The 15,662-nt window shown below is 49.1% G+C and overlaps 1 protein-coding gene across 1 annotated transcript in view; it reads right to left on the reverse strand.

Moving 5' to 3' along the window:
- The window catches only part of LOC137413302 (synaptic vesicle membrane protein VAT-1 homolog), a 52,957-nt gene that overhangs the window by 3,031 nt on the left and 34,264 nt on the right, over positions 1 to 15,662 (reverse strand). The window contains exon 5 of the mRNA XM_068098694.2: positions 10,549 to 10,790. Coding sequence (XP_067954795.2) covers positions 10,549 to 10,790 — 242 coding nt within the window. The remainder of the gene's footprint in view (positions 1 to 10,548; positions 10,791 to 15,662) is intronic.

Below are 15,662 nucleotides of genomic sequence, written 5' to 3' on the forward strand. Positions count from 1 at the left end.
TCAATAAATTTCATCCTGATCGGATAAAGTTTTTTACTTGTCGAATTATGACGTCATAACGGCGGCACATATGACGTCATCATTGACATAGGTTATTCCGCATGGAGAGTTCTTTGCAATGAGACCTGTCTCAATTATTTCTGTGCAGCTGTTTTTGAAATATATAGGTGCCAAGTTTTTTGGTTTTTCCAAGATGGCGCCCATACCACGTGAACTGTGATGTCATAATGTTCACTAAAATATTCTCCAGAAGGAGGCCCTCGTCTGGTGAAAATTTCATGTCAATCAGACGAACTGTTGCCGAGAAAATGAATTTTTAAAATGCAGACTTGCATGTACGTATGCACACACGTACGTACATATCCGAATGCTCAACCCTGCCTTTCGCTTCGCGAGCGCAGGGTAACAAGGTCCTTCTTGCCCGGTTGCTCAGTTTGGTAGGACGGTCAGCTCTAGAAAGAGTCTGGGGAGTTCCATACTCTTTCCATTTCCTAATGATGAGGCTCACTGTGCTCTTGGGAACTTTTAACACGAGAAATTGTTTTATACCCTTCCCCAGATCTATGCCTTCTCACAATTCTATCTCGGAGTTCTATGGACTGTTCCTTGGAGTTCATGGTGGAGCTTCTGCTCTGACATGCACTGTCGACTGTGGGGCCTTATATAGAAAGGTGTGTTTCTTTATAAAAACATGTCCAATCAATTGAATTAGGCACAGGTGGACTCCAATCAAGTTATGGAGACATCTCAATGATGACCAAAGGAAATTGGATGCACCTGAGCTCAACTTGGAGTGCCATAGTAAAGGGGTTGAATACTGATTGACTCAAGACAATTCAGATTTTCATCTTTAATTATTTTGTAAAAATTTATTTAAAAATAAAATTCCACTTTGAGATTATGGAATATTATGTGTAGATTAGTGGCCAAAAAAAAAATCTCAATTCAATCCATTTTAAATTCAGACTGTAACACAACAAAATGTGAAAACAGTCAAGGGGTGTGAATACTTTCTGAAGGCACTATATATACAGTCACGTGAAAAAGTAAGTACACCCCATGTAAAGTTTTGACTTTTTCAACATATTTCAACATACAGCTATTTATTTTTTTTTGTATACTGAATCGAGGCTCGTGAAAGAGCTGACATTTACTTCACAAACAAATCAACCAGACAAACAAAATATATAACAAGAGGGAGCGGAAGACAAGAGAATGGGAAGCACACAAACACTTGAGAGCACACAACATTTAAGAGCAGGGAGATGTGTGGGAGGGAGAGGGCTTGGGGGGAGGAGGCGTGGGAAGGGGGGGGGTGGGAGAAGTATAAAACAAGGACACCAAGGACTTCCAGGACAGAAGTTGGTATTTCAAAAAGTGGAATTGGGGTGAAATTATCTGGGATAGAAAAGATCAAGGTTTTGGATGGGGGAAGATAAGAGATGGTGGTGAACAGCTGTTTTAAAGACCTGGGGGGTGGAGTGGGATTGAAGAGAGTGAGGGAGTTTGTTCCAGAGGCGGGAGAAAAGAGGAATGAAGGAGTGAAGGTGAGCAGAGAGTCTTGATTTTGGCAGTTTAACCACAAGAGGGTTGCAGGCAGATCTTGTGCGACCTGTAGGAATATTTGCGGGACAGAGCCCAGAGAGAGCTGGGGGGGCAAGGCCAGAGAGGAGTCGGTAGAAGACGGAAAGACCACCAACCTGCCTGCGGTGAGTGAGTGAGAGGCCCTTGGAGTTAGCTTCATCGCGGGAGATTCCAATGATTCTGAATGCTTTGCTTTCAACAGCGTGAAGACGAGCTACGTGTGAGGCAGGAGCACCAGCCCAGAGGGGAGAGCAGTCTTCCATTGAGCTGCGGATGAAAGCCTTGTACGTGGTGAGGAGCTCAGGTGTGCCAAGGAAGGACTTCGCATGACGGAGGATGCCCAGTCGGCGACTGGCTTTGGAGGCCAGATTTGAAATGTGGTTTTCCCAGGAAAGATCATGGCAGATAGTGAGACCCAATAGTTTGAGTGACAGAACTTCTTGGAGAGGATTATTCAGAAAGTAGATGGGAGGGTTGTCCAGTCGGTCTTTTCGGAGAGACATCGTAAGAGTGTGAGATTTGTCAGGATTGAAAGACATGTTCCACTTGTTTGCCCAGTCTGTTATTTTGTCCAGGTCTGCAGAGAGTGAGGAGGCTGCAGACTGCCGATCTGAGGGATGAAGAATGGAGCGACAGAGAGTAGAGTCATCAGCAAAGAGATAGAGAGGATTTTCAAGAGTCGGAGAGATCATTGATGAAGACCAGAAAAAGCACAGGGCCCAGAACACTGCCTTGGGGAACTCCAGCCTGAACAGGAAGAGGAGATGAGAGAAACCCATTCAGGGCCACACGTTGACTACGACTAGAGAGGAAGTCCGCCAGCCATGCGTGGAGATTTCCATGGATACCAACAGAGGAGAGTTTGGTGAGCAGAGTGGGGTGCCAGACCATATCGAAGGCACGTGATATGTCAAGGGAGACAGCTCTAATTTCATGTTTGGCATTGAGGACCTCCATCCATTGCTGAGAAAGCAGTAGCAGCATGTCCAGAGTAGAGTGACCAGGTCTGAAACCAAATTGATGATCAGAGATCAAGCCATTGGAGAAGAGGAAAGATTTCATATCTGAAGTAATGATGGATTCCATGACTTTACTGATAATTGAGAGATTTGATCTTCATTTGATCTTCATTTGACATTGACATTTGACATTTGACATTTGATCTTCAATTTGATCTTCATTTCAACAATATTGATAGATAAAGGTGATATAATATAACAAATATCATGAAACATTTACATTTTGTAGTACTGTGGCAGACAGGAAAGCCCACTGGCGTGGTGACATCATTCCGCGCACCAAGTGGGCGGTGGCCACGCCCGCATGGGTAGGCCTGGCCTCAGGTTATAAACCGGGCGCGCAGCCCGGAGCGCGCCAGTGCTACAGTGAGCTCTTTTAATAAAGACTCTTAAACTCACCGCGTTGTCCGCTTCCTTCTCGTTGTGCAAGCAAGCGCACGTAGCACCGCACTTCATTTGGTGACCCTCTGACGTTCTGGTCAGCCGTCGCTGACCACCCGAATACGCCATCGCAATGGCAAACAACGAGGTCCAAATGAAACTCCCCGAGTTCTGGGAGACGCAAGCCGAAGTCTGGTTCCTGCAGGCAGAAGCCCAGTTCCGACTTCGAGGCATCACGGTGGACGAGACCAGGTACTGCCACGTGGTCGCTTCCCTCGGGCCCGGCACGGCCGGCCGCGTCGTGTCGGTCCTGAGGAACCCACCGGCCGATGGCAGGTATGAGGCAATCAAGCGTCTCCTCCTTGCCACGTTCGGGCTCACGGTGGACGCTCGGGCCGACCGCCTCCTGGACCTCCCCGAGCTCGGTGACACGCGACCGTCAGTCCGCATGGACCATATGCTGTCGTTGTTGGGCGACGAAACCCCGGACGCTCTATTCCGGGCGTTGTTTCGACGCCAGCTGCCGGCACGAGTCCGCCTCGCGTTGGCCGGTTCCGCGACGACGGAACCCCGGGCTCTCGCTGCAGAGGCCGACAGGTTCTTCGCGGCTTTGGACACCCAGGCGAGTTTTGGCGCGGCCGTCGCGGCTATCGGGGCTGATGATGATGCTGATGCACCATACCTCGTGGATCTCGAGGCTGATGCGCATTTCGTGTCCGCCGCCACGCCCCACCCACCACCGCCGCCACCGCGAAGACAACCGCGGCCTATGCCGCCGCAGCCGCCCACCTGGTGTTTCTTCCACGCCAACTTCGACCACGAGGCTCGGCAGTGTCGCCCGCCGTGCTCATTCGGCAGGTCGGGAAACGGGCGAGCCGACGCTCGGTGGCGGCTTTGAGCATCGGCAATTCAAACAGCCTCCTGTACATAACGGACACCTTGTCCGGGTGCCGTTACCTGTGTGACACGGGAGCGCAGGTGAGTGTCATTCCTGCCGGTACGTCCGGCAAGCAAACCGCGGGCCGAGGTCCCGTGCTGCTTGCGGCCAATGGTACGTCTATACGCACGTACCGAAAACACCGTCTCTCTCTGCTGTTCGGAGGGCAGGTTTTCCGTTGGTCATTCGTTACGGCCGACGTGCCTATGGCACTGCTCGGCGCGGACTTCTTATGTGCTAATGGATTACTGGTGGATGTAAAGCGCAGAAGGCTTGTCCAGGCTGAGACGTTCAGCTCGCTCGCGTGCGTGCTGCCCGGCTCGTTGAGCAGCTCACGGAGCGGCTCATCGAGCGGCTTGCTGAGCGGTTCAGTTTCGGCCAGGTTCATCTGTACGCTTCTGGCAGCGGACAAATTCACCCGCCTCCTCGCGGGTTTCCCGGCCCTCACGCGGCCGACTTTCTCGGCGGGGGCCGTCAAACACGGGGTGGAACACCACATCCCCACCGCCGGGCCACCGGTCTACGCCCGGGCACGCCGCCTTGAGCCGACGAAGCTCGCCATAGCTAAAGCGGAGTTCGCTATGCTGGAGCGGCTCGGCATCGTGCGGTGCTCCGAGAGCGCGTGGGCGTCCCCGCTCCACATCGTGCCCAAGCCCGGCGGGGGATGGCGACCGTGCGGGGACTACCGGCGCCTCAACGACGCCACCACCCCCGACCGCTACCCCATCCCCCACATCCAGGACTTCTCCGCCCGGTTGGCGGGGATGTCCTTCTGGACCTCGTACGCGGCTACCATCAGGTCCCTGTCAGGCCGGAGGACATCCCGAAGACGGCGGTCATCACGCCATTTGGGCTTTTAGAATTTCTTCGGATGCCCTTCGGTTTGAAAAATGCGGCTCAGGCGTTCCAGCGCCTAATGGACAGCATCTTGCGTGGCTTGGATTTTTTGTACGTCTGCCTGGACGACTTCCTCGTCGCCAGCTCATCCTGCGAAGAGCACCTTCATCACCTCCGCAAGCTCTTCGAACGCCTGGGCCAGCATGGCCTCATCGTGAACCCCGCCAAGTGCCGGTTCGGCGTCACCGGCATCGACCTTTTGGGGCACTGCGTCACCAGGCACGGGGCCGTCCCCCTACCGGCCAAGGTGGAGGAGGTGAAGGGGTCTCCGCGCCCCCGCACGATCAAGGGGCTCCAGGAGTTCCTGGGCATGGTAAACTTTTACCGTCGGTTCCTGCCCCGCATCGCACAGCTCCTGCGCCCCTTACACGAAGCCATTCGAGGGAAGCCGGGCAAAGGTGACGTTACCTGGACCGAGCAGATGGACGCGGCGTTCTCGGGCGCGAAGCTCGCCTTGGCCAACGCCACCATGCTCGCGCACCCGGCGCCCGATGCACTGATCGCCCTCACCTCCGACGCCTCGGACTACGCGGTGGGCGCAGTGTACGAGCAATGGGTGCGTGGTGCCTGGCAACCGCTGACGTTCTTCATCCGGCAGCTTCGCCCGCCCGAACGCCGTTACAGTACCTTCGACCGCGAGTTGCTTGGGCTTCACCTTGCGGTCAGGCACCTCCGCCATCTGCTCGAGGGCCGTGCGTTCACGGCCTTCGCCGACCACAAGCCGCTGCTTTTTGCGATGGGCAAGGTCGCCAAGCCGTGGTCGGCCCGGCAACAGCATCACCTCGCGGCCGTGTCCGAGTACACGATGGACATCCGGCACGTCGCGGGAAAGGACAACCCGGTGGCCGATTGCCTTTCCCGGGCCGTCGCCCACGCAGTCCACCTTGGCATCGACTATGCCCGGATGGCGGTGGACCAGGCCGCCGACCCCGGGGTCCAGGCCCTGCGGACCGCCGTCACTGGCCTCCGCGTCACCGAGGTGCCCTTCGACGGCGCGGGCACGGCCCTCGTTTGCGACGTTTCCCTCGGGCGGCCTCGCCCCATCGTGCCCGCAGGCTGCACCAGGTTTTTGACGCCATCCACGGCCTGTCCCACCCGGGCACGAAGGCCTCCCAGAGGTTGGTCGCTGACTAGTTTGTCTGGCATGGCCTCCGGAAGGCCGTCCTCGGCTGGACCAGGACGTGCCTCGCATGCCAGCGCACGAAGGTGCACCGGCATACCCAGGCCCCATTGGCCCCGTTTACGGTGCTGGCACGTAGGTTCGACCACGTGCACGTGGACCTGGTGGGACCTCTGCCCCCCTCGCGGGGTTTCACCCATGTCCTTACCATGGTGGACCGCACCACCCGGTGGCCGGAGGCCATGCCTTTGGCGGCGACGACGGCGGCAGACGTCGCGCAGGTGTTCACCGCCACCTGGGTCGCCCGGTTCGGCACCCCCTCGGACATCTCGTCCGACCGCGGCCCCCAGTTCACCTCGGAGCTCTGGGCCGTGGTGGCGCAGGGGCTCGGGGTCCAGCTGCACCGAACCACGGCCTACCACCCCCAGGCCAACGGCCTGTGCGAGCGGTTCCACCGCTCATTGAAGGCCGCGCTCCGGGCCACCCTCCGCGACGGCGGCTGGGTCGACAGGCTCCCCTGGGTCCTACTGGGCCTCCGGACGGTGCCCAAGGAGGACCTGCGCGCATCCGCGGCGGAGTTGGTCTTTGGACAACCGCTGCGGGTGCCGGGCGAGTTCCTCCCCGACCCCACGGCACCTTGGTCCGCGGCGCAGGAGCGCTCCGCGCTGCAGGAGACCGCCCGGAGGTTCGCCCCGGTGCCGACGGCGCACCACGGGCACCTACCCACGCACGTCGCCCCGGAGCTTCGCACCGCGGAGTACGTCTTCGTCCGGCACGACGCCCACCGGACACCACTGCGGCCCCCATACGACGGGCCTTTCCGCGTGCTGGAGACCGGGGTGAAATACTTCACCTTGGACATCGGCGGTACTCCCGACCGCGTCTCGGTGGATCGACTCAAGCCGGCCCACCTCGACGTGGACCACCCACCGCCGGTGGCTCGGCCCCCGCGTCGGCGCCCCCAGCGGGCGGACCCCCGGCACCGCCCAGCACCGCCGGCACGCCACTCCCCGGTCCGGCACCCATCCCGGGTACAGCCGGGGGCATCCCAGCTGGCATCCCTGCACCCCGGACGCCGCCGGTCGTCAGAGGGCGCTTTGGCCGGGTCATCCGTTTGCCCCGCAAACTGGCCCTCCAGGTGCGCGGGAATTCTGGGGAGGCGCGTGTGGCGGACACGAAAGCCCACCGGCGTGGTGACATCATTCCACGCACCAAGTGGGCGGCGGCCACGCCCGAGGGGTAGGCGTGGCCTCAGGATATACACCGGGCGCGCAGCCCGGAGCACGCCAGTGCTACAGTCAGCTCTTTTAATAAAGACTCTTAAACTCACCGCATTGTCCGCTTCCTTCTTGTTGTGCAAGTAAGCGCTCGTAGCACCGCTTCAGTACATTGTATAATTTAAATAAACATAAATGCAAATTTCGCATGTGGAAAAGGTAAGTACACCCTTGGCTCTAATAAGTGGTATTGCCCCCTTTGGCAGAAACAACCTCAAGTAGGCGTTTCTTATAACTGTCTACCAGTCTCTGACATCGACTGGGAGAAATTTTTGCCCACTCCTCCATGCAGAATTCTTTCTGCTGTGTGATGTTTGAGGGGTTTCTTGCATGCACAGCTCGTTTCAAATCCCCCCACAACATCTCGATGGGATTTAGATTTGGGCTTTGACTTGGCCATTCCAGAACCCTCCGTTTCTTTCTTTTTAGCCTTTCCTTGGTTGGCTTACTGGTATGTTTAGGGTCATTGTCATGTTGCAAGTTCCACCTTTGGTTGAGCTTCAACGTGCCGACAGATGGCCTCACATTATCCTCAAGCACCCTCTGCTACAATGAAGAATTCATCGTGGATTCTCTGATGGTGAGCTGCCCAGGACCTGATGCAGCAAAGCTGCGCCAAACCATAATATTTCCACCACCATGCTTTACAGTTGGTATCAGGTTTTGTGGTCAAATGCTGTCTTTGGTTTTCGCCAAACATGTCTTCTGGTACTGTGGCCAAATAGCTCTACCTTTGACTCATCTGTCCAGAGCACATTGTTCCAGAAGTGCTGGTCTTTGCCTAGGTGTTCATTGGCAAACTTTAGTCTTGCCCTGATGTTCTTTCTGGACAGCAAAGGTTTCCTCCTGGCACACCTCCCATGTAGATCAAATTTGTGCAGCCTCTTTCTAATGGTAGACTCGTGCACTTTGATATCAACAGTGGCAAGAGCTACCTGTAGGTCCCGTGATGACATTCTGGGGATTCTTAGAGACTTCTTTCAGCATCTTGCGGTCTGCTCTCAGGCTGAACCTGCTGGGGCGGCCTGGCCTGAACAAGTTGGCAGTTGTTTGGAATCTTCTCCACTTGTAGATGATCTTCCGGACAGTCGAATGATTGATTTCAAATTGTTTGGAGATCTTTTTGAATCCCTTCCCAGACTCGTAGGCATCTATAACCTTCTTTCTGAAGGCCTCAGAGAGCTCTTTTGATCTAGGCATGGTGACGCCGCACACTTCAACAACAAAGAGCAAACCAAACTAAATGTCTGAGGTTTAAATAAGACAGGTTCCTCCAAGATCCTCTCCAACGATGATCTAATAATTTGCACCTGAGCTGGTGCACCTGATTCTAATTTTAGGTATTTGAAGTAGTAAATAAATGTCGGGGTGTACTTCCTTTTTCGACCCGCGAAATTTGCATTTATGTTTATTTAAATTATACAATGGACTACAAAATGTAAATCTTTCGTGATATTTGTTATATTATGTCACCTTTATCTGTCAATATTGTTGAAATGAATATCAAATAGCTGTATGTTGAAATATGTTGAAAAAGTCTAAACTTTACATGGGGTGTACTTTCTTTTTCACGTGACTGTATGTATGTATGTATGTATATATATATATATATATATATATATATATATATGTATGTATATATATATATATATATATATATATATATATATATATATATATATATTGAACACCTTAGGGTGACGGTTGGCCAAAAGAGCTTTACTCTGAGGCATATCAGCTGAAACTGGTGGGATTATCTCTTTGGTGCGCACGGGGGAGGACCCAAGACCTTACCTGAACAGGCGGCCGCGGCGGGAGTTTATTCCTCGCCCCACGAATGAATATACTCACAAGACAGGTACGATAATGAAATGCAATCAATACGCGGTTTATTTAAACTAGGGCGTGCCCGTACGTGGGTGCAAAAAAACATGCGTGCAAACAACAACAACAAAAAAAAACTTTGAAACCACGTGGCAGTAACGACCACAGAACCCCCCCCCCCCCTCTATTTACATGAAATGGTTTGGTCCATTCGCAAAGCCAAAGCGAACGGCTTGCGAGTACGGTAGAACCCCCCCCCCCTCTATTTACATGAAATGGTTTGGTCCATTCGCAAAGCCAAAGCGAACGGCGAACGGCTAAATCGCCATAGCTCGGTAACTACTTCTCCGATTAATATGGAACCTTGAAAAGGCACATCCTCAGGTCCCCAGCAATATACCTGGCAAGTTTCAAGTATATCGGACCCGTGGTTGTCGAGAAACAGCGGTCACAGACAAACAAACACACAGACACACACACAGACACACACACAGACACACACACAGACACACACACAGACACACACACACACAGAGATTACTGGAATTATAGATAGATAATGCAAAGTAACAGGGAAGGTGAGGTAAAGTAAAAGTTCTAAATGAGGGTTTTTCCACATGGACTCAAAGACACAAGCACGGGAAAAATAACGAAAATAAATGTTCAATATAGTGCAGCCACTTAGCTCCGGTATCAAGGAGGGTTTTGTGTGGTTCACAGGTCCCGCGTCCCTGCTCAGGAAAACACGCAAAATGCACGCGCAAAGTCACGTCCACAGCCAGCCGCCGGTGCGAGGCAAACGAACAGGCAAGAGAGACCGCTCCGACCAAAACCAGAACAAAAAGAGAGCGATTCAGGTGGAATCTTCCTCCTTATCCTTTTCAGCCCAAGCTGCCTGACGTCACATCACCAATCGCCGAGAGCGATTGAATCACCCCATCGTTCCTCAACCACCCGCAAAGCTCGGGGCATGGTTTCCTTTTACACGCACATCAAGGCGGAGCCTAGTCCTTAATTGAGAAGGTCCGCGTGACATTGGCGTCCGTTGTAGGAGGGGCGGGGTTTAGTCCTATCAAGCAGCTGTGAGGTTTTTGCTAGCCCTGCCGGTGTTGTGGGTGAATGGAGCATTTGTGGCATGGCTTTTTGATGAACTCCAAAACGAAGGGCAAAATTACAAGAGGCCTTTACACACAGGGGAAATATTACCCATAATACCTACCTAAATAACAACTCCACTCCGTGTGGAGACACATAAACGCTCTTACCCGTAAAGTGAGCCTAACTTAATTTACATCGATGTGCTTTCTTCTTCCTCATGACACTCGGAGGATACGAATCTACACATTCCGAATTTCATTATGGTATTTCATCCATACCCCAAAACATACATATATATATATATATATATATATATATATATATATATATATATATATATATATATATATATATATATGTATAGGAACAGTCTGATTTTTATGTTGTTCTCCCATAATACCCACTACTAACCTCATTAAATGGGAAGGAGCTGCCGAGTAGAGGGTGTATTTTATTGTCCTCGCATAACTGTATAATTTTCCCAATGGTTTCCTGCATGACAGGGAATTCTGGGCCCAGTTTTCCCACATTCACTCGAGCCACCACACGGTTGTCCTGCATGTTCTCCAAAGACACGCTCTTGAAGGAATTGAACAAGCAGGCCAACTTCAGTCCAATACTCCCTTTAAGCACAGGGCATGGACCATTTCCATCTGTGGGCAAAGGACACAGTTTATTCGAGCAATGAGCATTGGATCCACAAGCACTAGGATGGGGAGATGCAAAATGATGGGCTTGCACCTTTATGTATACAAAGTCGAGGCTTGTGGAAGAGAAAGTACCATCCATTGGACAGATCAGGACATAACAGGACAAAAGGAACAGCAGAAAAAGAGAGAAACACACAAACAGCAGGGGTGAGTGATAAAATAGAGGGAGACAGACAAATAAGGGACATGCAGAAGAATGAGTGGGAGGGGAGGATGAACGGGGTAGATAAGATGGATACAGAAGCAAACTTTCAGGAAGGAAAAAACTGGAAATTCAGAAAGAAGTGGACTTGGAGAGGGTTAATGGAAGTCAAAAAAATCATGGTTTTGGATGGTGGATGATTAAAGATGGTGTTGAACAGCTGTTTTGGAAAGACCTGGAGGGAAGAGTGAGATTGAAGAGTATGTGAAAGTTGGTTCTTCCCTGTTTATTTTACAAATAAATCCCTTTAAAGGTAAGAAATGTGTTTCACCCATCTGCTTCTGTGTTCTGCCATTATTTCAGCCCAAATGAAGCTGCTTGGAGAACAGCAAAGTTTGAATCAATTAAACAAATGCAGTGTAATAAGTAATACGATTCTTCGGTCAATCTCCCAAGTGTAACTCAGCACTGAGGTTCCTCCTGTAACGGGAGCTTCAGACGTGATTATATATATATATATATATATACATATACATATATATATATATATATATATATATATATATATATATATATATATATATATATACACAAATATACAGTCACGTGAAAAAGTAAGTACACCCCATGTAAACTTTTGACTTTTTCAACATATTTCAACAAACAGCTATTTGATCTTCATTTCAACAATATTGATAGATAAAGGTGATATAATACAACAAATATCATGAAACATTTACATTTTGTACTCCATTGTATAATTTAAATAAACATAAATGCAAATTTTGCATGTGGAAAAAGTAAGTACACCCCTACATTTATCACTACTTCAAATACCTAAAATTAGAATCAGGTGCACCAGCTGAGGTGCAAATGAATATAACATCATTAGAGAGGATCTTGGAGGAACCTGTCTTATTTAAACCTCAGACATTTAGTTTGGTTTGCTCTTTGTTGTTGAAGTGTGCGGCGTCACCATGCCGAGATCAAAAGAGCTCTCTGAGGCCTTCAGAAAGAAGGTTATAGATGCCTACGAGTCTGGGAAGGGATTTAAAAAGATCTCCAAACAATTTGAAATCAATCATTCGAATGTCCGGAAGATCATCTACAGGTGGAGAAGATTCCAAACATCTGCCAACTTGTTCAGGCCAGGCCGTCCCTGCAAGTTCAGCCCAAGAGCAGACCGCAAGATGCTGAAAGAAGTCTCGAAGAACCCCAGAATGTCATCACGGGACCGACAGGTAGCTCTTGCCACTGTTGATGTCAAAGTGCACGAGTCTACCATTAGAAAGAGGCTGCACAAATTTGATCTACATGGGAGGTGTGCCAGGAGGAAACCTTTGCTGTCCAGAAAGAACATCAGGGCAAGACTAAAGTTTGCCAATGAACACCAGGCAAAGACCAGCACTTCTGGAACAATGTGCTCTGGACAGATGAGTCAAAGGCAGAGCTATTTGGCCACAGTACCAGAAGACATGTTTGGCGAAAACCAAAGACAGCATTTGACCACAAGAACCTGATACCAACTGTAAAGCATGGTGGTGGAAATATTATGGTTTGGGGCAGCTTTGCTGCATCAGGGCCTGGGCAGCTCACCATCAGAGAATCCACTATGAATTCTTCATTGTACCAGAGGGTGCTTGAGGATAATGTGAGGCCATCTGTCGGAAAGTTGAAGCTCAACCGAAGGTGGACCTTGCAACATGACAATGACCCTAAACATACCAGTAAATCCACCAAGGAATGGCTGAAAAGAAAGAAATGGAGGGTTCTGGAATGGCCAAGTCAAAGTCTGGATCTAAATCCCATCGAGGTGTTGTGGGGGGAATTGAAACGAGCTGTGCATGCAAGAAACCCCTCAAACATCGCACAGCTGAAAGAATTCTGCATGGAGGAGTGGGCAAAAATTTCTCCCAGTCGATGTCAGAGACTGGTAGACAGTTATAAGAAATGCCAACTTGAGGTTGTTTCTGCCAAAGGGGGCAATACCACCTATTAGAGCGAAGGGTGTACTTACTTTTTCCACATGCGAAATTTGCATTTATGTTTATTTAAATTATACAATGGACTACAAAATGTAAATGCTTCATGATATTTGTTATATTATATCACTGTTATCTATCAATATTGTTGAAATGAAGATCAAATAGCTGTATGTTGAAATATGTTGAAAAAGTCAAAACTTTACATGGGGTGTACTTACTTTTTCACGTGACTGTATATACATTATACATACATATATGCTTTACCGTAAATTGCAAACTGTAATCGATTTAATGAAGCATTTGCCTTCTATAATTCACGAAGTTGACTTGTTTACACATTTGGTGGGATACCCCGTGAAGCTCTCGATTATAGGCCAGCAAAAATTTGCAGCCGCAAAAGCCATGAAAGCACATATCACACAGCAGGTCATGCTCGTGGCTCGTAGAAGATGTTTTTTGCGTATGTCCAGGTGCTTTTTGCATGCCTGTTAAAAGATGGGTTTTATAAATGTGTTAAGCTAGCGGCTCGTGAATTTATTTTTTGCGCCCTTGAAAAACTGCGAATTCGCATTTTCCCACGAATAGAGAAACGTCACATTTATCAACCGCGAATACGCGAATTCCGCGAATACCAGGGTCCGACTGCATGTGTGTGTATATCTATATGTGTGTGTGTGTGTGTGTGTGTGTGTGTGTGTGTGTAGATGTATATATCTGTATATATATACAGTCGTGGCCAAAAATATTGGCACCCTTGCACTTTTTCAAATAATGCACTATTTCTTCCAGAAAATTGTTGAAATAAAAAAATATTTTGGTATCCACATATGTATTTGTTTGGTTTGCAGTGGAACAATTACTAAATCTTAGCTTATTCTACACAGAAATTGTAAAATGGCCGGGATAATATTGGCACCTTTTCGAATTTGTTAGAAATAATAAGATTTTAAGAAAGTGATTCTCCTTTACTTTGGAATTGAATTCACCTCTGGTGAGTTGCAGACGCCTGCAATATAAAAATCACTCATTCAACCAGTTTGAATAGAGAAAAGGAGTCATTCTGCTGTTTTGTGTCACTGTGTGTACTGCAATGAGCATGGAGAAAAAAAGAAAACCAGAGAATTGTCTGAGGAGGTCAGACACAAGATTGTAGCCAAGCACGGACAATCTCCAGTCATCTTCAGAGACCTTGATGTTCGTGTGTCCACAGTACGCAATCTTATCAGGAAGTTAAGTTCATGGCAATGCAGCCAACCTCCCTTGACGTGGCCGTAAGAAAAAACTTGATCGAAGATTGCAGCGAAGGATTGTTCGAATGATGGAGATAGCACCTTGATCAACTGCCAACCAGATTCAAGCTGACCTTCAGACACAAGGTACGACAGTTTCAACTCGCACCATCCGTCGCCAACTCAATGGAAGGGGGTTCTATGGTAAGAGGCCCAGGAGGACCCCACTGCTGAGAGAGAGACATAAGAAAGCCTGACTGGAGTTTGATAAAGCACACCTGAACAAGCCAAAATCCTTCTGGGAGAATGTCATGTGGACAGATGAGACCAAATTAGAGCTTTTGGCAAAGCACATCATCTCTATGTTTACAGAAAACAAAATGAAGCCTTCAAAGAAAAGAACACCTTCCCTACAGTCAAACATGGAGGAGGTTCAGTGATGTTTTGGGGTTGCTGTGCTGCATCACGAAATCATTAAAATGGCATCATGAAATGAAATCAGGTGCATCAGTTGCATGGCATCATGAAATCAGGAGATTCCAAGGCAATTTGGAGTGCATTGTTCAACCTAGTTTCAGAAAGCTGGGTCTCCGTCGAAGGTCATGGGCCTTGCAGCAGGACAATGACCCCAAACACACTTCAAAAAGCACCCAATAATGGTTCTAGAGAAAACGCTGGACTGTTCTGAAGTGGCCAGCAATGTGTCCAGATCTAAATCCCATAGAACATCTGTGGGGCGATCGGAAAACAGCATTTGGGAGAAGGCACCCTTCAAATCTGGGAGAACTTGAGCAGTTTGCACAAGAAGAGTGGACCAAACTGCCAGGGGAGAGGTGTAGGAAGCTCATTCATGGATATAGGAAGCGCTTGACTGCAGTTATTCTGTCCAAAGTCTGTGCTACCAAATATTAAGTTGAGGGTGTCAATAATTTTGTCAATACCATTTATTTTTATTTTCTGATTTAAAAGGATATATTAAGTTCTGAATCAAAAACAAAGGTTCTGTAATATAAACAGTAAAATAAAGATTTGTGGAGACCAAATACTTTTGTCAATTACAACTTATTTTTTAGGAGAAAATTGTGAATTATTTGAAAAAAGTGCAAGGGTGCCAATATTTTTGGCCACGACTGTATATGTGTATATGTATATATACATTAACACACACATTTGATCGTCGTCCTCCGTCACAATTTGTGCACCTGTCGGCAGAACACTACGGCATTTTGCCTTAAAGTACAGTAACACACACACACACACAACACACACACACACACACACACACACACACACACACACACACACACACACACACACCACACACACACACACACACACACACACACACACACACACACACACACACACACACACACACACACACACACACACAGTAACACACACACAGTAACACACACACACAGTAACACACACACACAGTAACACACACACACAGTAA

Source organism: Myxine glutinosa, chromosome 6 (genome assembly GCF_964187855.1).
Source record: "Myxine glutinosa chromosome 6, kmMyxGlut1.1, whole genome shotgun sequence".
Classification (NCBI taxonomy): Eukaryota; Metazoa; Chordata; class Myxini; order Myxiniformes; family Myxinidae; genus Myxine; species Myxine glutinosa.